Source organism: Homarus americanus, unplaced genomic scaffold (genome assembly GCF_018991925.1).
Source record: "Homarus americanus isolate GMGI-L3 unplaced genomic scaffold, GMGI_Hamer_2.0 scaffold367, whole genome shotgun sequence".
NCBI lineage: Eukaryota > Metazoa > Arthropoda > Malacostraca > Decapoda > Nephropidae > Homarus > Homarus americanus.
In genome coordinates, this window is record NW_024743709.1 from 17388632 (window position 1) to 17408122 (window position 19491).

The window sequence follows — 19491 nt, forward strand, 5'->3', positions numbered from 1 at the left end:
CATATGGGGTTATGTAGTGCCCAGGTGCCATATGGGCGGTCTAGGCGCCCAGGTGCCAATATATGGGTTATTCAGTGCCCAGGTGCCATTATATGCTATTTCAGTGCCTAGGTGCCAACATTCAGGTAGCTAGTGCTCAGGTGCCAACATATGGGTTATCTAGTACCAGGTGCAAACATATGGGTTATGTAGTGCCCAGGTGCCAATATATAAGGCTATCTAGTGCCCAGGTGCCACATATGGAAGGTCAGTGCCCAGGTGCCAACATATGGTTATCTAAAGTCTAGGTGCAAAACATATGGGGTTAAGTGTATGCCCAGGCAGCCACATGGGTTATCTAGTGCCCAGGTGCCAATATATGGGTTATCTAGTGCCCAGGTGCAAACATATGGGTTATCTAGTGCCCAGGTGCCAATATATGGGTTATCTAGTGCCCAGGTGCAAACATATGGGTTATCTAGTGCCCAGGTGCCAACATATGGGTTATCTAGTGCCCAGGTGCCAATATATGGGTTATCTAGTGCCCAGGTGCCAACATTCAGGGTATCTAGTGCCCAGGTGCCAACATTCAGGGTATCTATAGTCATCTTTGTTCACATCCACATATATCGATTCTCAAGAATTTGTATTACCATAAATAATGAATTGCCTTTAAAAAATGTTGCAACTTGTGACGGCACCAATTATGAGCTGTTTTCGAGACCAGACTTGACCAGCACTGGAGCAGGTTCTTATACATTCAGGAGCCGGTGCATGCCCAGTACTTGCCAACAGTGTGTAACAGAGATGTGACCGACGGCCCAAGCAGCTAACGAGCCGATCAGTGGTGAAGAGGATAAAAAGTAAAAAAGTAAAGTAAACAATATCTGTCTTATGTTACTGAAATCCATCAATTATTAGAGGACTTTTTGAACCAATTTCATGTGTCCAGAAAAAAATAAAAATAACAAAAACCACAGAAAAAATCACAGAAAAGGTCACAATTTTGGCTAGGAAAGGCCAAAGGATATCGAGGCATCTTTCAAACAGCCTTAACAAAGTTCGTTTTGTTAGGTTAGATTTGTGGCTTTGGAGGCTAAAATAACCACATCAAAAATTAATAACCTCACTTTCTCAAGAAGTAATAAAGAATATTTACGTCTGGTTCATATAGACACTAATCAGCACCAAGTGAATACCATCTGAAGAAAATGTCACAACACCAATGTCAAGCTTGATAAAATACAGGATAAAACTTAAGTACTGTACCCTGTAATCAAAGTCAATTCACTGCTCTAAAAAATAACTTCTAGTCACCAATACAACATACCAGGTATATAAAGCAATAATCTTTGTACTGTACTTACTCTTGAAGACGCCAATGAAGCAAATATTGAAACAAAAATTTAGTTTGTACTTACTCTTACAGCCAGTGTTCAGGGTGCCATAGTGGTCAGGCAAACATTCATTACAGTTCCGGCCAGCAACACCTACAAGTAAAATGTGAGGTCTACTTAACACACATTTTTAAACAGTAGTTCTGAAGTTCAATTTATTTTGTTCTTGAGTTTTTATGATAACTGTTTTATTATTATTACATAACCATCATGTGATTTAAGGTGCATGAATTTCTAACCCAACAGGCATGTCGGGTGAGGAATAAATACCACAAGGGCACAAAGGCTCCCCAGATCTTAGTACGTATTGAAATTACATCTATTAAGAGGTTATGACTACTGTAGTATAAGTAAAGTCATGCCAGTAATAAAGTGATTCTTCCTCAGAATAAAGACAAAGATTACAGAAGTAGGCATTATCAGCCTGCCACCCATACCAGGCACTGAAGCCTATGGGGATGTTAAGGTAATGCGACTAATACGACTCTGTTGGATTTATTAAAGTCCAAATTAAGTTGCTGACTGTGAGACCAAAGCTGATGAAGCTATTGTAGATAACAGTAATAAGAGCATGGTTTTGTGCCCAGAGGCTCCTGCTTGAGGCAATTACCGGTACTTATGGTGCGGGATATAGGGACACATATTCTGGAGTGGGGCAGCAATAGTGACAATACGTATATACAGTACCAAGACTTTGCCAAGGCATTCGATAGTGTGCCTAGCTTAGATTAATGACTTTCTTTATGACTAAGTAGTGTGTGGTGATTAAAGGCAAAATTGTCACCTGTACCTCTGACAAGCAGAGTACCACAGGAAAGTGTACTGGGACCTTCTCCCTCTTCTTTTCTTTTCATAAATGATGTACCACAAGCTACACACTCCTTTTTTTGTATGTTTGTGGACAACGCTAAGTTATTCAGGGAAATTAAGAACCAAATGGACTGTGAAACATAATGGGACGATCTCTGGTTGCTTCAAGAGCATCCAAAGGAATTACTGTTAAGAGTCGTGTCATGAATTGCAAAAGGATGTACCTAGGTTGTACCAATAGTAAGGAGGCATATCAATTGTCAAAAAAATCATAAAATCATCATAATATGAGACCGAATGTATAAAAGACCTGGGTGTGTAAGATGACAATGACTTGTAGTTCTCAGACCATTGTGAGAAGAAGGTAAGTCAAACAAATAAGCTTGATGGACTTATACAAAGGTTGTTCACATACTCATAGTGCTCTTCAAAAGTGAGAAACTTCCCCAACTGGAGTAGTCATCCCACCTGGTGCCTCAGATATACTAGAGATTGTCATGCGATTTAAAATATCCAATATCCAAAAGAGGACGACCAGACCCAGAGAGATGACCAGGATGCTTGCAGTTACCTAGCTTAAACTAATCGATGGGTGATCAAATATAAGTTTTTTAAGCACCTTATATGTCAGTACTCATTTTGATTGTTTATACCTAGAACAAACGGATGCCTGCCCCACTAGAGATCACAGCCTCTGGGCAATCTTTTTTTTTTTTTGAGCGGCTGTTGTGAACTCTTGGAATAACCTGCCAGATTGTTGTGATGGCACCAAGTGTGAGCTCATTTAAGACCAAGTGGCTAACAGGCCAATCAGTGGCAAAGAGGAGGATAAAATAAAGTACTGTACAGTAAATAAACCTGATTACATACCTGGCTTACATGGACATTCTCCAGTAAAGGGATCACATATGTGACTGACTGATCCTTCTGGATTACACTGACACCGAGGACATCCCTCATCCACACCACCATGACCACTCTGAAATATAAACAAAACCTGACCTGCAGTTGATGTCTCATGATATCCTGGCAGCTATGAGAGGTGAATAAGAGTAAAGAGCACCTGTACATAATTCTATAGACTAAGATATCTGTAACCATAAAAAAAATGAAGTTGAATATCCAGTAGAAAAAATAATCCACAGGAATGATTAAATTAGCAGCACAGAAACGATCCATTTCATGACAGAATAGAGTGAGGTAGAATAAAGCTGAAAGAGGTATGAGTAAGGCTGAGTTGTAAAGACACTCAGTAAAACAAGATAAATATGATTCATTTTTGCACATTTATCATAGAACTAAATAGATTAACACTGTCTCAGGAAAGTTGCACACACAGACTTAATGATACAATGTTGTTGAGGAATACAGTACTAGAATTAAATAATACTTCAGATTTGATGTTTACCATAACAAGTTCTCATTATCAAATATTGAACCTAATACACAGTGCCATATAACTTAATGGACCCTTGATAAAAAATGAGGTTAGCGTCCAAAGGGTCTGGGGATCAAGCAAATCATTCTCAGGTAATGATTACTTTTTATAAGAACAACAGGTGTGCAGTTCTGGACCTTAAATTCCTTGTCTATTCCACCATACTTTTTTAATAAAAAAATAAACATTTTTAAAGCACATAAATCATTACTGTATTCTATATCTTTCCCACCCAAACAAGCAGGTTATGTCCCGCTATAATCTCAAGTTTTCGCTGAGTATTTTCGAGTGGTCCTAAGCTCCTCAACTTTCTGCTCAACAATAAAAAGTACTTATTCTTGGTTGCTTTCATTCTCTGCCCTATTTTCTCTCTGCACTCTTTATTGTCTTCTGGAATCCTTTCTTCCTGTTTAAAATTACGGTCTAATCAGTGGTTTTGTATCGAAACTCTTTATTCACAATAAAATATATAGTCCAAAACAAAAGGTGGAACTGATGAATCTTTATCTATTAACAGCTTACTGTATTCACTTAAAATAAGGCATAACTACTGTACTTACAATACATCTGTCACACTGGCGTCCTGTGAAGAGTTGCCTACACTGGCACTGGCCACTCTCAGAATCACACTGTGCTCTTAATGATCCTCGTTCATGGCAACCACAATTCAGACAATGACCCCTGCGGAAAAGAAAGAATACAAATTATATAAAAACCCCAAATTACAAGGTACGATACAGGATATACAGTACTATACATCTAATAATTATCTAACCTCTATCTATGTTGGTGGTACAGTGGTGACACTACACCTCATATCCCTGGGTTCAATCCCTTACTTGACTCAGAAGTGAGAAAGGTGTTTCCTCCTCAACTGACAATGGACAAAAGGTCATAACAAAGTAACAAAATTAGAGACCAAGTGCCCAAAAGGCATGTAAGCTGGTATGAGGTAAAATATTAAATAATAATACTGTAATTGTACATGAACTAACAATGATAATAACAATAATAATACCATTATAATAATACAAAAAAGGCCAGACTACTTATGTACCATAAATCATGGAAAAACCAGACAAATCACACGGTTCTGAGAGATGAAAGCAGGTGTTTTGAAAAATAAATAAATTCAAGTACTGTACTGTACACAATATAAGGATGATGCAGGGAGAGGGAAGACAATGTTGTCAAGTTTATTTACCACGGTGTCCCCTTGCCAAGTACTAAAGACACATGAATCAGGACATTCTGACCTACAGCATTAGATATTACAGTATATGATATAGAAAGAGCTTATGTGGCAGATTGTTACAGATAATACTCATCCAGGGTATAAATGAATTATGGTAAATGCAGCATGATGGACTAATAACAAAAAATGCATGGGATCTCACAGATGTCCTTGTAGGCTGATAATGGGCTAGTACTGTACCTCACCAGGAATGTTACTGTGGAAGTATCTTTGAACTAGGAAAAGTGATGAGTGAGTTATCCTTTCAAATATATACATGATAAAAGTTTTCTGGGAAGGTTATTATTGTTTACTGCTATGAAGGCGTTTTTCTGCATCAAATCGAGGAAGTGAAGCACCACACACACACACACAGATGACAGCAGTGTACCATCTGGGAATGTACACAGCATAGAGACAAGGTGATAGATAAACAGCTAAATACATAGATCTGATCTACCCCTCTTCCTCCTACCTCTATTATTCAGTATGGAGTAAAGAGTTATTGCTAACAGGGTTCTCCCTTGGATCTACCAGTGTTCATGTTCCATCACACTGGTGAATCAGTATAATATAATTTTATTATCCTTAAATCTTACCTTTTTGGATCACCATAATATTTGTCTTTACACTTTTCACAATGCCAGCCAGCAGTGTTACCAACACACTTGAGGCACTGTCCAGTCTGGCGGTCACAATTATCACGTTTCCGTAAGTCAAGGTTGCCATTACACTGACATGGCTGGCAGAAATTGCCAGGGACAAGTGGGTTGCCAAAATATCCATCAGCACATCTGAAGATTTTAGACAAAAATAAGTGTAATTACTAAACACATAATTTTTCATAAAGTACTTTCTTTCAGTAAATAATTCTAGACTAAGTTAATAATCTGAAACCAACATGAGTTTTACTTAACTCTAACAAAATCCATTGTAATGTCTGTATATATTGGGTACTTAAAATATAAAACTTGGTCTCCAGCCAGTATTATATTGTATGAAGCAATACTTTATAAAAAAATAAAAAAATAAATAACTGAGCCCACAACAGTTTACCATTATCTACTGTTGGTATAAGATTTCCTGATCCACATACAGTACTGTGCTTATATTATAGTACAGTACTGTATGTTAACAGATTACAGCTCCTCCCCGACTTACGACGGGGTTCGGGACCCAAATCCAGGTCGTAAGTCAAAATGGCCGTAAGTCGAAAATGCTTAAATAATACAGTACATAGAAAATCTAAAATGGGTGTCACTTTTTCTTCTCAGCACCACAAAACTCTCACTTTTAAGCTTGCCAGCCATTTTAAAGTGAATTACAAATAGAAATTTTGTCTGTGTACTGAAGTTGGGACTCGAAAATACGTAATTTGACAAAATTTTGGTACGACTGAGGCAGGTTGTAAGTGTGGGTGGTCGTAAGTCGAGTAGGTCGTAAGTCTGGGAGGAGCTGTATAAGCAAAGTGATAAAATACAATTCCCCTAAAGCAGAACATAGGCTGCTCAGTGATCAGTGAGGATTATGGTGTATTGGTAAGTGTGACATACTGGCCCAGTTGAATTCCTAGTTTTAAATCCTGGACAGTAAAAAAAATAAATCTTTCAAATTTGGTAGAAATACTGGGTAATGTACTTAATCACATGTCACTGAAGGATCTCATAAAGTTCCAGGTTGGGGGGAAGGAAGTGATCACAAGATATAGCCTAGAAAAACAATTTTATTCCCCCATCATCCCTCATGATGATCAAAAGCTCTGTGGTAATAACTGATGGCCAATGGGACATGGAAGTGTGAGCTGTGGTCTGGCTGGTGAACTTCCCAACGATTAAGTAAATATCATAAAACCAAGACAAACTTTAAAACAAAGTACTGTAAAACAATATGTACTGTAATATAGCATGCCTTAATAGTTTAACAACAACATATTATACATTTATTCCACTCCAGAAATATTAACAGTGTAACATATTCTGTACCATGAAACATACCTTTCACATTTGACTCCATTATAACCTGTTGGACACTGACATTTGTATCCACCAAGGTCAAGGTCTGGGACACATCTGGGGGTGAAGTGGTTAGCTCCAAGAGGCAGTGGACACTCACATGCACGGCAAGCATCAGGAGTGCCCAAGGTGGCATCTCCAAAATACCCTGCAGCACACCTCTCACATTTATGACCAACTGTGTTATGCTTGCACTCCTGTCAAAATAAAAACAGTTTACATTTACTGCAATTATCGATTTAAAACATAGTCATAACTCACTTAACACTATGGGATGCACACTGTAAGGGCTCTCATTAACTTATAGCTTTGACAATTTGTTTCTAATACCATGTACGCTCTTCTGAGAACTCCATGTGTATTAATACTGTGTCAAGCTATATTTCTTCTAACACATGGAGGTTGTTCACATATTCTCTTGTGAAAACAGAAAAATAATTTATTCAATGCCTCTACCTTGTCCTGATCTGAGTGTTCCTAAACCCCATTTTCAAGTCTCAGGTCTGATACATCTGTGTCTTTAATTTCAATTTTGTGGAATGGTAGGAAGCTTTAGGGTTTGACTTGTTCCCTTAAAAAAGGATTGAAAGTATTTTTTCTCTCTCTTTCTCTCCAAAATACATTAATGCCTCACTCTATCCTTCCAAGTCACCGAGTCCCTCTACTGATCTAGGCATTACTGCATATTGTACCTGATTCAATACACTTTAAGAACTTACCCCACAGGCACCACTGAAGGGGTCACAAGTATCCACATGACCACTACACTCACAGGATGCACAGACTCCACCATACACCGTCTTGTTGACTCTTCGGTATCCTGGTTTACAGAACTCACAGGACAAGCCACTATATCCTTTGGGGAAAAAACAAGATGTAAATAAAATGAAGACCTGTTTTTTATGTCAATAGTGTGTATGCCTCTTCATAATTCACATAAAAAATTAAATCTACCTCCATTATGCTTCTTCACTTTACCTATTCAAGAATTCTCAGTTACCCTCATAACTAAATTATGCTAAAAAAATCTGTTCAAGTATTCTACTCACTAATTGCCTATCATACAAATAAAACAAGTATTAATTCCTTACACATAAGAAGAAGAAAAAGAAAAGGAAAAAATGCAGAAAGACAAAAATCGGGAAAGAAAAGTGAAGAAATGGAAAAAGCAACAATCACTGAAGAAAAGTCCTATTTGATCAATGACAGGACTGGCAGGTGCATTCAATGATGTACTCTATTACAGTATGCTATATTCAGTTACCACACAATGCACAAAAAGAGAACCTCATCCTCCACTCTGGTTGGGAATTGAACCCATTACCATCCACTTGCAAGTAAAATACACTACTGTCCTCTGCCAACTGAGCTACAAAGTCCTAAGGAAAAAGGATCAGTAATACTGTAATAAAATATTCAAGCTGCCAGTGTTACCTGGAGGACAATTGCAGCGTTCCACAGCACCAGTCACAAGAGTTGCCGTGCCTTCAGCTCCATATTCCAGGATCACATTGTGGAGACTGAAGAAAATAAATACTGTATCACAAGCATATACAGTACATGCCAAACAGCAAACCAAGTAACTTTACACTTTAAATAAAACATACAGTACTGTACATATACATACAGTACAAAAAATTAAAACTGGATTATGAATTACAACACTGCATTTTAATAAAAGTAAATTATTTTGCTGACAATGATCAACACTATCGTATTAAAACACTCAAAACCACAATCATATACCTTCTGCAATGTCTCGCTCCCCTCTGGGTGCTCATGACAGAAAGCATCCAGGTTGCTCAATCATTACAAACATTGTTTTAATTTTCTGCTCACCATCCCTTCCCCTTTTCTACTTTACTTCATCTTCTATCATTAAATATTGTTCCACCCTTCCTTCTCATGTTATAGGCTGTCTCCCTCTACCCAAACACCCTCTTTACCACTCTATCACCTACATCCTTCTCACATACATGTTCATACCACCTCAGAGAACCTTTCTACACCCACTCCACCATTCCACAAGTTATACCCTCTGCTCACTCTGTCCTGTAAAGCATCCCATGTACTTTGTTTATCCTTACTAATGTACTTCCCTTCTGTCAACTTCAGATGCCGCCATCAGGAAACTATTTCTGTACCTTAAACAAATTTAGAACCCAATTTTGTACTGCTATAAGTCAAGGTATTAAGAATTATATCGTCTCTCAGTTCCTTCTACACTTCCAAGATCCCATTCCTTCCTGTTATGGTACTTTTCAATCTCAATTAAACTCCTCTAATGTATACAGTAATTACCTCCTCCAGTATTTCATTATTTAGGGGGGGTTACGGATGGTACCTTAAATATTTGTATCACTTACAGTCAATTTAAAAGTAAAACAAGTACTGCATATATACTAACATTCCTTCAATCTGCACTGTATGGAATCTGGCCCTGATCATCAACGTTTCCAGAGAACTGAGGATTTCCATCATCTCCCGTCGTGACACTGCCTGGCCTCTGTATGTCTTAGGTTTAGTGTCAAGCTCTATGTCCAATACATCCTGTTTGGGAGAAAAATATGGTTTACAATAAGTAGACAGATACACCTTTTACAGAATGGGTCCAAGTCAAGGTATGAAAGAGTCATGTTCCTGGACCCTATTTGTAAGTCAATAAGAAAAAAAAGAACTACTTTATTTACCTTGACCCTTGAAGATTAACCACATTTAAACTACAGGCAGAGGGAGAGAAGGTTGGCTTTCAGGTAGGTAATATATTTTTTTATATCCATATTCGCCACTTATCAGCTTACTAGCCATTTGGGCGGTTTATCCAGTGTTAGTACAGGAGGAAACAAGGGACCGGGAAACCTGTGGTGTTTGGTAGTGAGGGTCACACTGGATAACACCCATCTCACGTGTGTCCGAGGCAGAGGCTCGAACCCTTGACCCGGACACACGTGTGAAGGGTGTCCGTGAGAAGGGTGTCCGTGAGAAGGGTGTTATCCAGCAATGCGATCACATTCATAAATATGGCCATTCATAAGTATGGCCATTCATGAGTATGGGCATTCATAACCCCCTCTTCTTTTATCCAGGTTCCATTATCAATATTTTAGTGTAAGCTCTTAAACATGAATACAGTACTGTATATAGTGTGCATATGAAAATGTATATCAACTTCCCTTTTATTTATGTATAAAGCAAAGAGCCCACTTAATATCTTCAACTCCCAGTTTAGTACATTACTGCTAAATATACCTAACCTGTCTGCATTTCTCGTCCACGTGCACCATCAGTCTTCTTTCTTTCCCAATTTACTTATTAATCTAAACTCATATTTACAGTGATTAAATACTGAACATTATCAAGAACTTTCACATTTATTCCTTCTCAAAAGTACATCATCTACTCTGTCACAAATCATTTATAATTTCATGACTATTCCTTTTATTTTCAGATTTGATACAAACTGATCCTTAATGTTACACCTGAGCTGTCCTCCCCTTACATACCCACATCCTATACAGTATTCATACACCAATTTTAGATACACGACTACCACCAAGAGTGCAATTAATATTTATAAGAAATAACTCATCTAGCCATATTCTTAAGGCCTCAGAAATCATATGCAATTTACAGTATTTCAATGAAAAAGATACAAAAACACGTACCTTAGAGAAATGGAACCAATCGTGTTCATAAAATGGAATCTCAAGAAGCGTAGACTTCCCTCGTCGGTAAGTGTTGTCACCATAAGCAATACGGTATCCAGCTCCCTGTAAGGTTTATAGTAATGATGAGTAATCTGGATACAGAATATGTATAAAGATTCTTAATAGTAAGTATATATTACATACAACACAAAAAAGCTCCACAATCCCACTTGATGTCATGGACAATTACAGGGCTCTAACAATATTTAGAAGAGCCACTCGCCTCCTTGCTTGAGTACTGATTATTACCATACAGTACAAAGATATGCAGTACTGGTAAAGTTTAATAATATTTTGTACACTACTCCCAATTAATGAATTAAATAAATATATATTTATACACCTTTAGTACTTGATAGCTCCATCAGTTATGCCAAACTGGTCTCCGTGAAGAAACCGTGCAAAGTTTGGTAAAGTCACACTGAACAACACCAGAAGCAGGAGGCAAGTGCACGACTATTGTACATATTTAACACTTTATTTTCTCACCTCAATGATGACATCCGGGCAGCGGGTTGCTTGGCCTGATGTGTCTCCTCTGAGTTTTACCCAAGACACCTTAATAGTTAAGGTTTGTCCATATGAGGTGGTTCTGCAAGAAAAGAATTTTAAATACACTGTAGTACCAATACACTAAGTAAATTATAAAATTTTAACTAAAAGAACAAAAATAATCTTCTATCATGATAAACATCTACACATTTGCCTAACAAATGACCGACACACACACACACACACACACACACACACACACACACACACACACACACACACACACACACACACACACAACCACCCACACACACACACACACACACACACACACACACACACACACACACACACACACACACACACACACACACACACACACACGCACACACGCACACATTTTCCTATATTCAATCTTACTGCTGTAAAAACTGAATTCATCTACTGTACTCTACTGCTACCTGTATTTTGTCTTCTCTCCTTCCTACCACCTACCTCTCATTTATTTCACCTTATCTATCCCTTCTCTACCTAAGTTTCATCACTTGAATTACCCTCATAGCCTTATCCCCCATACCTGAACCTATCTCCTTTACTCTTAAATAAATATGCTATTATTATCTTTACCTTTGCAACCAGAATAAAATTATATATATTTCTGAAATCGCCCTGTCGAAAATGAGAAGTACCATTCTATTTCTCTTATTATTCTACACAGGCAAGAGAAGTACCAATATATTTCTGAAATTAACTCCAAAGAGACGAGATAGGCATTAAGAGTGAGGAGGAAAAAGTTGAGTCAATTCAAACCTTGTGCCCAGATAATCATCAGGAGCGAGCCAGTAATAAGCATTGTATTCAGCCATATCATCATGTGCAATTCTGACGTTCATGTTCTCCTGAGAGGCTGCAACTATTCTTCTTCTTTGCAGATCTGTTACGTGCCAGTTTCCATGTTGCAACACCTAAATGAAACGAAACAATGGTAAAGGAATGAAACAATAATAAAAGAATGAAATAATGATAAAGAAATTAAACAGGAATGAAAGAATAATAAAGAAATCAAATAACAAAGGATTACGTGAGCGGATATGTTGCTTCTTGTAAATACTGTACACACATGATAAATCTTTCCATACTTTTTTCAAGATTTGTATCATTGTACACGTAGCTTTGCTGTTTTTTCAATACCTATCATAGTATATCAACTGATCTTGTTTCACTCCTAATAAAAATAATAACAAATCAGTGAGAAAATAATGAATACGTAAAATCTTCCGAGAAACAAACTCAGTGATATTTTTTTTAGTTCCCCCCCCCAAAAAAAGTTGTTCATTGGCTCGTAAACGACAAAACATCATATAAGACTTTTGATAAATACCCCCCAAAACATTATACTCACAGTGTAAACCGCTAGTCTAGCAGCTTCACATGAACTCGTAGCACCATTACAGTAGCAAGGTGTGCAGCCAATTGGGTTACGTGTATCCAGGTGGAAATGTCCTGCAGCACATGTGTCACAGCTAGGGCCAACCACATTTTCCTGTAACCAATACCGACAATGATCATGGTAAAGGTTAAAGAAATATGGAACTACATTAATAATTTCAGGTATTTTTAGACAAATGTACAGTTTATCCACAGTTAATGACTTCTTGTACCATTAATGACAGGTTATGCCTTTACCTTACAGACACAGTCACCATCACACTCCTCATTGAGAGAGCCAGCACGGTCACAGGGACATGGCTCGCACAGTGGGTAGCGACGGTAGCCCTTGTCACACCGGCTACACCGAGGTCCCTGATAAAAGACGGAGTATTTAAATTAATTTTGATTTCTTTGTTTTGCAAGTTGAAGAGAGCACAGATCTAGGTATCATGACGGTACAATTATGTAACATCTGCTGTATAAATATTTTTGTAAAAGCCTAATTCAATTCCTATGATAAGTATTTGTTAATGAAGAAATATGATGGTTCCCCATTAAAATTCCTATTGTATTTTTAAAAAGAAAAACGAATCTACTTTAATGGGTAACTGTATCAAAATAAGTCCTACAAATTTAACATATCAGTCAATCGTAGCTCCTTACTAGAAAATAAGTCATAAATCTCGTAAAAAAAATAACTGGAGTGGAACCACCCTGATACGTCCAACCCCATCACCCATCCATAGGCATCATTTGTACTAGCTCTTGTGCATGTCATTGAATAAAGTTTAAAGACTTTACAAATTTATGATAAACAGTGACTATGGACACCAGATAACAGACAGTCAGACACCTCAAGGCAACACAACAATGTTAAGATTTATCGTTAAGATCACTTCAAAGACATTCACTTCAAGCTTCAGAAGCAGATCGGTGTTAAGCTGGCAGTGAAGGCCGCGATGAAGCTGTCTAGGAGGCGGGTAGGCCCTGACACCCCTCCACACTGGCCCTGCCCCTCCATACTGGCCCTGACACCCCCCCACTGACCCCCCTTCATACTGGCCCTGGCGCCCCTCCACATTGGCCCTGACACCCCCCACTGAACCTGCCCCTTCATACTGGCCCTGGCGCCCCTCTACACTGGCCCTAACACCCCTCCACACAGGCCCTGACCCTCCATACTGGCCATGCACCCCTCCATACAGGCCCTGCCCCTCCACACAGCCCCTGACCTCCAACAGGCCCCTGCCCCTCTACACTGACCCTAACACCCTCCACACACAGGCTCTGACCATCCATACAGGCCCTGCCCTCCACACTGACCCTAACACCCTCCACATAGGCCCTGACCTCCATACTGGCCCTGGCCCTCCACACTGGCCCCACACCTCCACACAGGCCCTGACCCTCCATACAGGCCCTGCCCCTCCACACTGACCCTAACACCCCTCCACACAGGCCCTGACCCTCCATACAGGCCCTGCCCCTCCACACTGACCCCTAACACTCTCCACACAGGCCCTGACCTCCATACAGGCCCTGCCCCTCCACACTGGCCCCACACCTCCACACAGGCCCTGACCTCCATACTGGCCCTGCCTCCATACAGGCCCTGCCCCTCCACACTGACCCTAACACTCCCCCTCCACACAGGCCCTGACCCTCCATACAGGCCCTGCCCTCCACACTGACCCACCCTCCACACAGGCCCTGACCCTCCACAGGCCCTGCCCCTCCACCTGGACCCCCTCCACAGGCCCTGACCCTTCATACTGGCCCTGGCGCCCCTCTACACTGGCCCTAACACCCCTCCACACAGGCCCTGACCCTCCATACTGGCCATGCACCCCTCCATACAGGCCCTGCCCCTCCACACTGACCTTAACACCCCTCCACACAGGCCCTGACCCTCCATACAAGCCCTGCCCCTCCACACTGACCCTGCCCCTCCTCCCCCACATGACCCCATCACAACACTGACATTACAGGGTCCAGTTTAAGTCTTTCAGTGAGTGTATATGACCTTCCGTCCCCTATACTGTAAAATATACTCCACTCGTGTCAGAATAAATGACTATATTATAAATCTAACGGGTCATGAATATATGGGTCAATATATTTAAGTCGTCATGAACGGCAGGTTATGTTACGGGGTAGAAACGACAGCTCTATGGCAACGAGTCGTGTTATTGTATATGTAATGGTGAATAACGACAGACCATGATTCAAGTTGCCATAGACATTAGTTATTAAGCTCCTCATTACCATGGTTCGTGTTGAAGTTGCCATGAACGATAAGTTTCTGAAGGATCACACAATGGCAACGAGTGGTGTAGCGAGATATAGTTAGAAATTGCCATAGACGACGTATGGCAGCTGGTACTAAGATCAGACCAGTCAATAGGCAACCGTGAAGTAGGATTATGTCAAATTATAGCCAAAAATCACTACATTTATAAATTCCCCATCAACACAGATATAATGTTTATAAACAATAACATGAATAAACATTGGAAAAATACATAACAAATTTGCATTAAAAAATATATATACAAAACCCTCTTGAAAATACCTTATGAATTTCTTAAGGTTATTTCCTCTTGAATTTAAATATTAATATGAATATGTAAATTAGATAAGAAAATGAGATGTTCTGTAATGTTAAATTCTTTGTTGCCTTAACTTGTGTGTACCTGTAGTGACCTGTCGGAGTGTGTGTGTGTGTGTGTGTGTGTGTGAACCTTCCTATTTCTACCTCTATACACTTTAACAAATATACAGGCGGTCTTAAATCATTCATATATACTGTACTGTACTGCTAAAATACATAACTATCTACATAATACATAACTCACATGAAATCCTCGCTTGCAGATACAGGCTCCAGGGAAGAAACCAAGATTGAACTGAGAGTCATCTTGAACACAGTCACCCGTGGTCCCAGGTCCAGAGCATTCACAAGGTAGACACGCCCTAGGGTCATCTGGCACCACACCCTTGTTATGGTAGTGTAAGAAAAACGAACAACTTAATACTCGCTACACTCAACCAAAACATGTGGTTCATATTTCTTTTTTTTTTTTTTTAGTTTTCTTGAGTTTATTTTTACGAGGTATTAAATAATAAAAAATAATAATATATATCTAGTTTTTGAAAGAGTGGCACAAAAATTTAATTAGAATATTTCATTGGAAAACTTTTCTTACCTGAGGTCGGTAGAATCCGACTTTGCACCGATCGCAGTTGACGCCGTCGGTGTTATGATGGCACTCCTGACACACGCCACCTCCCTCGTACTCCCCCCTGAGGTTAAGTAATAAATACTGTACATTCTATAATTTTATCTCATTAGCACATCTGAAGAATGAGTGTACGTTTCTGAATTGCATGATTAAAGAAATTGTAACTTTACCAGAAGAGCTATTTAATATTTTGTCCCAACTATCTGTACAATACATGTAAAAAGAACATCCAATTTACCCAGCAGAGATCATCCATCTTTAAACAACTCCATACATTCCTTATTCAACCCTCTTTAAATATTATATAAATACTGTCTAATCCTATATTAATGCATCAACTTATTAACCCAAGCTAAATTCTCACCAGGTATTGAGGGAAAGTCGTTTTCTGGCCACTTCATCATCGTACACACAACTATCAGCATGGCCGTGACATTGACACTTCTCACACACTCCTCCGTCACTGTAGTTCCCGGCCCGCCAAGGTTTCTGGTTGTATAGAGGGCAACAGCTGTCACAGTTGTCTCCGCAAGTGTTGTGAACGCAGGAACACCTCGCTAACTGCAAGAATATAAAGCAAACTTGTTAATATAGGGATCGGATTAATAATGTTGAATGTTTAAGTTATGGAGAAGACCTGATCAACATTACATAGGAGAAAATTAACTTGATAAACATTACATAGAAAAACTTAACTTCATAATTCTAGATATGAATCTCTAATGTAAAAAAATCTAAATATTAAATAATAAAAAGGTTAAAAACAAGAATATTAATAACACAAAATAAGATGACGAGGCAGGCGGTGAAGAATGAGGGCGAAACAGCTAATGACATGGAGACGGTACACAGCTTAACACTACATGGCTAATACAATTTATCACAGATGCACATATTTAGTAGTTGTTAATTTACGATAATAAAATACAAAACAAAAGAGATTAATGGATAAAGGAGACTAATTGCAGCACTAACACTGATCCAAGAATCAAGCGGTAATATATTGTGTACGTATATTTATAACCATACAAGCGAGGCCTCTATCCTTCTGCAGGTGGCCACAACGGAACACCCTCTCACCCATATCTTATAAAAGAAAATGATAAATAAGTTATATTTTCCCTACATAAAGAAAATACCATCATAACACCTACTTGTGCCTGAGTATCCGTCTCACAGTTCTCAGCGTGACCATTACACACACACTGCCCGCCGATGCTGATGTCCTTGATGGAGTAGAAGTAACGCCTGTGAAGATAATGAGGTTAAGATAACAGCTGTAATCATATCTTTACATTGATCTAACCTAACCTAACCTGGTACATTAAATTAACATAAACTTCAACTCTTTCCTACGTTGATCTAAGTCATTCATTAACTAAATAAGGTATAAACAATTACTACACTTCTTTTAATTTTATCTTGTGTTAAGTAATGCTAAATGTCTCTTATTACTTATATATTTGTTTTTACCTGAACAGCTTCACCCACAAGGCCCAAGCTTCACCCACAAGACCCAAGCTTCACCCACAAGACACAAGCTTCACCCACAAGACACAAGCTTCACCCACAAGACACAAGCTTCTCTCCTTACTGTACTAGGTGTGGTGGTCGCTAATAAAACAGTATGCCAAGTCTTATTACCCACACCCTTGCCACACGTATTGGAAAATCAAAATATAAATACAAAATGTTTCATAAAATCAACAAATCGTTATGTTAATTACCACCAACAGGTAAAAATAAAGAATCAAGGAGGAATATTATCACTACGGCAGATGATTTATTTGTTTACTAACTTGGTAACAGAGGCGTCAGACTGTGAGGAGCGTCCCTGGAGGTCACCATGCAGCGTCCTGATCCTCTGAAGTCGCAGACGGACGTAACGAGCCTCTGTGAACTGACGGAGGGCTTTCGACGGCCCTGAGGACCCTGGGCGACCATTCACCAGCGAGGTGTGCACCTGTGGGTACACCAGGTCTCCACAATCTCTATTCACCTCAACTTACATAAATGACTCGATAATAAACTGCTTAATATATAACATACTTGGCAAGGAAACATTAAAATATCTCGGTGTAACAAGGAAACACTGCTGCATGTGTGCTGCCTCCTTCGAGTAAATTAATAATCATAGTAAGGGTTTATAAATGTCATGCAACTCTATTCAATGAAATGAGATCACGTTCATTCTTAATCCACACAAAAATGTATATAAAAAATATCCCAAATAGAGTCAGACGCTTTTAACGGAGTAAACAAGATCCTTAACATATTGAGGCTGTATAGAAACTACCTGAGGAAACATGGAAACAGTTCATGTGTGTGTGTGTGTGTGTGTGTGTGTGTGTGTGTGTGTGTAGTAGCAACATGGTGACCTACCTCGCCTCCCTCCAAGGGGTTGAGTCTGGAGAAGTAAGAGGTACAGATGACCTGAGTGTCGGAGGTGTAGACACCGGGGCGGCCGCGGGTTGGGGGAACTCCGAACGCCGTGAGGCACTCTGAATCCGACAGAGCGTAGTATTGCCAGGGCTGGAAATTGCGGCCATCCAGTGAGCGTTCCAGCACCCAGTTGCCAGGCCGCGGGGAGACAGCGCTCTTGACGATAACGTAAGCCACTTGATACACCTGTTAACGAGAACATGAACAAACTAAAACATTCACAAACTAAGAGAAAATATCAATATGAACAATAGTCTCTACATAAGGGAACAAACGTCATAATTACTGTACTTACCAAACTTGTCGATAATAGTGTAGTTTATTATACCTTACAATTTATGAAGGAAAATACAAATAAAATTACAGAGAAATTCTTTATCATGTGTCGGAAGAATCGTAATTTATTTCTTATGTTTTATTAAACTTTTATACTTTCTATAAATATTAAAATCAACCGATAAAGGTGATATATCTAACTATTTCTGGTTGTTCTATATCTTGACACACTTCCGTCAACCAGGTTTAATTCAAGCCACCAACCTCTCTGCCACACCATCTACTCCACACCATCTACGCCACACCACCCTACTACTCTCCCCCTCTCCATCCCTCCCCCTACCCCTCTCCCTCCTCACCATATACCCCCTCTCTACAAGTCACATTTCCCCTCTCTTATCACTCTCACCACTCTCCCTCTCTCTCCCCACTCCAGAAAGAAAAAAGAGAGGGAGGGAAGGGGGTCGTGACGCTTGGCTGGCGTTTCAGAATGTAGAAAGCTTATGATGTACTGCGGGTGGTGGTGGTGGTGGTGATGATGATGGTGATGATGATGATGATGATGATGATGATGATGATAGTGGCGGTATTCTCACAATAACCAAAATCTTCAGACCTGTGAAATTATTCGCGTATAATCGATTTATATTATGGTAGTAACCGAATTATATAGTTAGCGGCCGTAATGGAGGCTAGCGAACGGACAGTGAACACAAATTAAACTTTCACTCAGAAAAAAATATTACGCACGAGTGAATTGTTTTATTGTTTATGTAAATGAGTACAATGTTAATTATGTTTATTATGCATAAGCAACATAGATATTTAGTTAATCTAATTTATGGAGACATTCTTTTTTTTGGTAGGTGAGCCCGCAATTCTATAATATATGTGAGTTTATTGTAAATATTAATAGAATTTAGGTAAGTCATCCGCTATACACCTGACACTTATAATGGGTGTCTGGATGGTTAACCGGGTATTATTTGCCTTGCCTAACCTAACCTAACCTAACCTAACCTAACCTAACC

General features: G+C 39.3%; 1 protein-coding gene across 1 annotated transcript in view; it reads right to left on the reverse strand.

Moving 5' to 3' along the window:
* Positions 1 to 19491, reverse strand: part of LOC121877296 (laminin subunit alpha-1-like) — a 107617-nt gene that overhangs the window by 127 nt on the left and 87999 nt on the right. The window contains exons 10-28 of the mRNA XM_042382974.1: positions 18125 to 18370; positions 17542 to 17705; positions 16897 to 16990; positions 16107 to 16303; positions 15707 to 15803; positions 15356 to 15496; positions 12756 to 12872; positions 12472 to 12612; positions 11880 to 12034; positions 11067 to 11169; positions 10536 to 10640; positions 9278 to 9420; positions 8305 to 8390; positions 7590 to 7726; positions 6853 to 7067; positions 5458 to 5652; positions 4185 to 4305; positions 3057 to 3165; positions 1310 to 1469 (exon numbers count right to left, since the gene is read on the reverse strand). Coding sequence (XP_042238908.1) covers positions 1310 to 1469; positions 3057 to 3165; positions 4185 to 4305; positions 5458 to 5652; positions 6853 to 7067; positions 7590 to 7726; positions 8305 to 8390; positions 9278 to 9420; positions 10536 to 10640; positions 11067 to 11169; positions 11880 to 12034; positions 12472 to 12612; positions 12756 to 12872; positions 15356 to 15496; positions 15707 to 15803; positions 16107 to 16303; positions 16897 to 16990; positions 17542 to 17705; positions 18125 to 18370 — 2726 coding nt within the window. The remainder of the gene's footprint in view (positions 1 to 1309; positions 1470 to 3056; positions 3166 to 4184; positions 4306 to 5457; positions 5653 to 6852; positions 7068 to 7589; positions 7727 to 8304; positions 8391 to 9277; positions 9421 to 10535; positions 10641 to 11066; positions 11170 to 11879; positions 12035 to 12471; positions 12613 to 12755; positions 12873 to 15355; positions 15497 to 15706; positions 15804 to 16106; positions 16304 to 16896; positions 16991 to 17541; positions 17706 to 18124; positions 18371 to 19491) is intronic.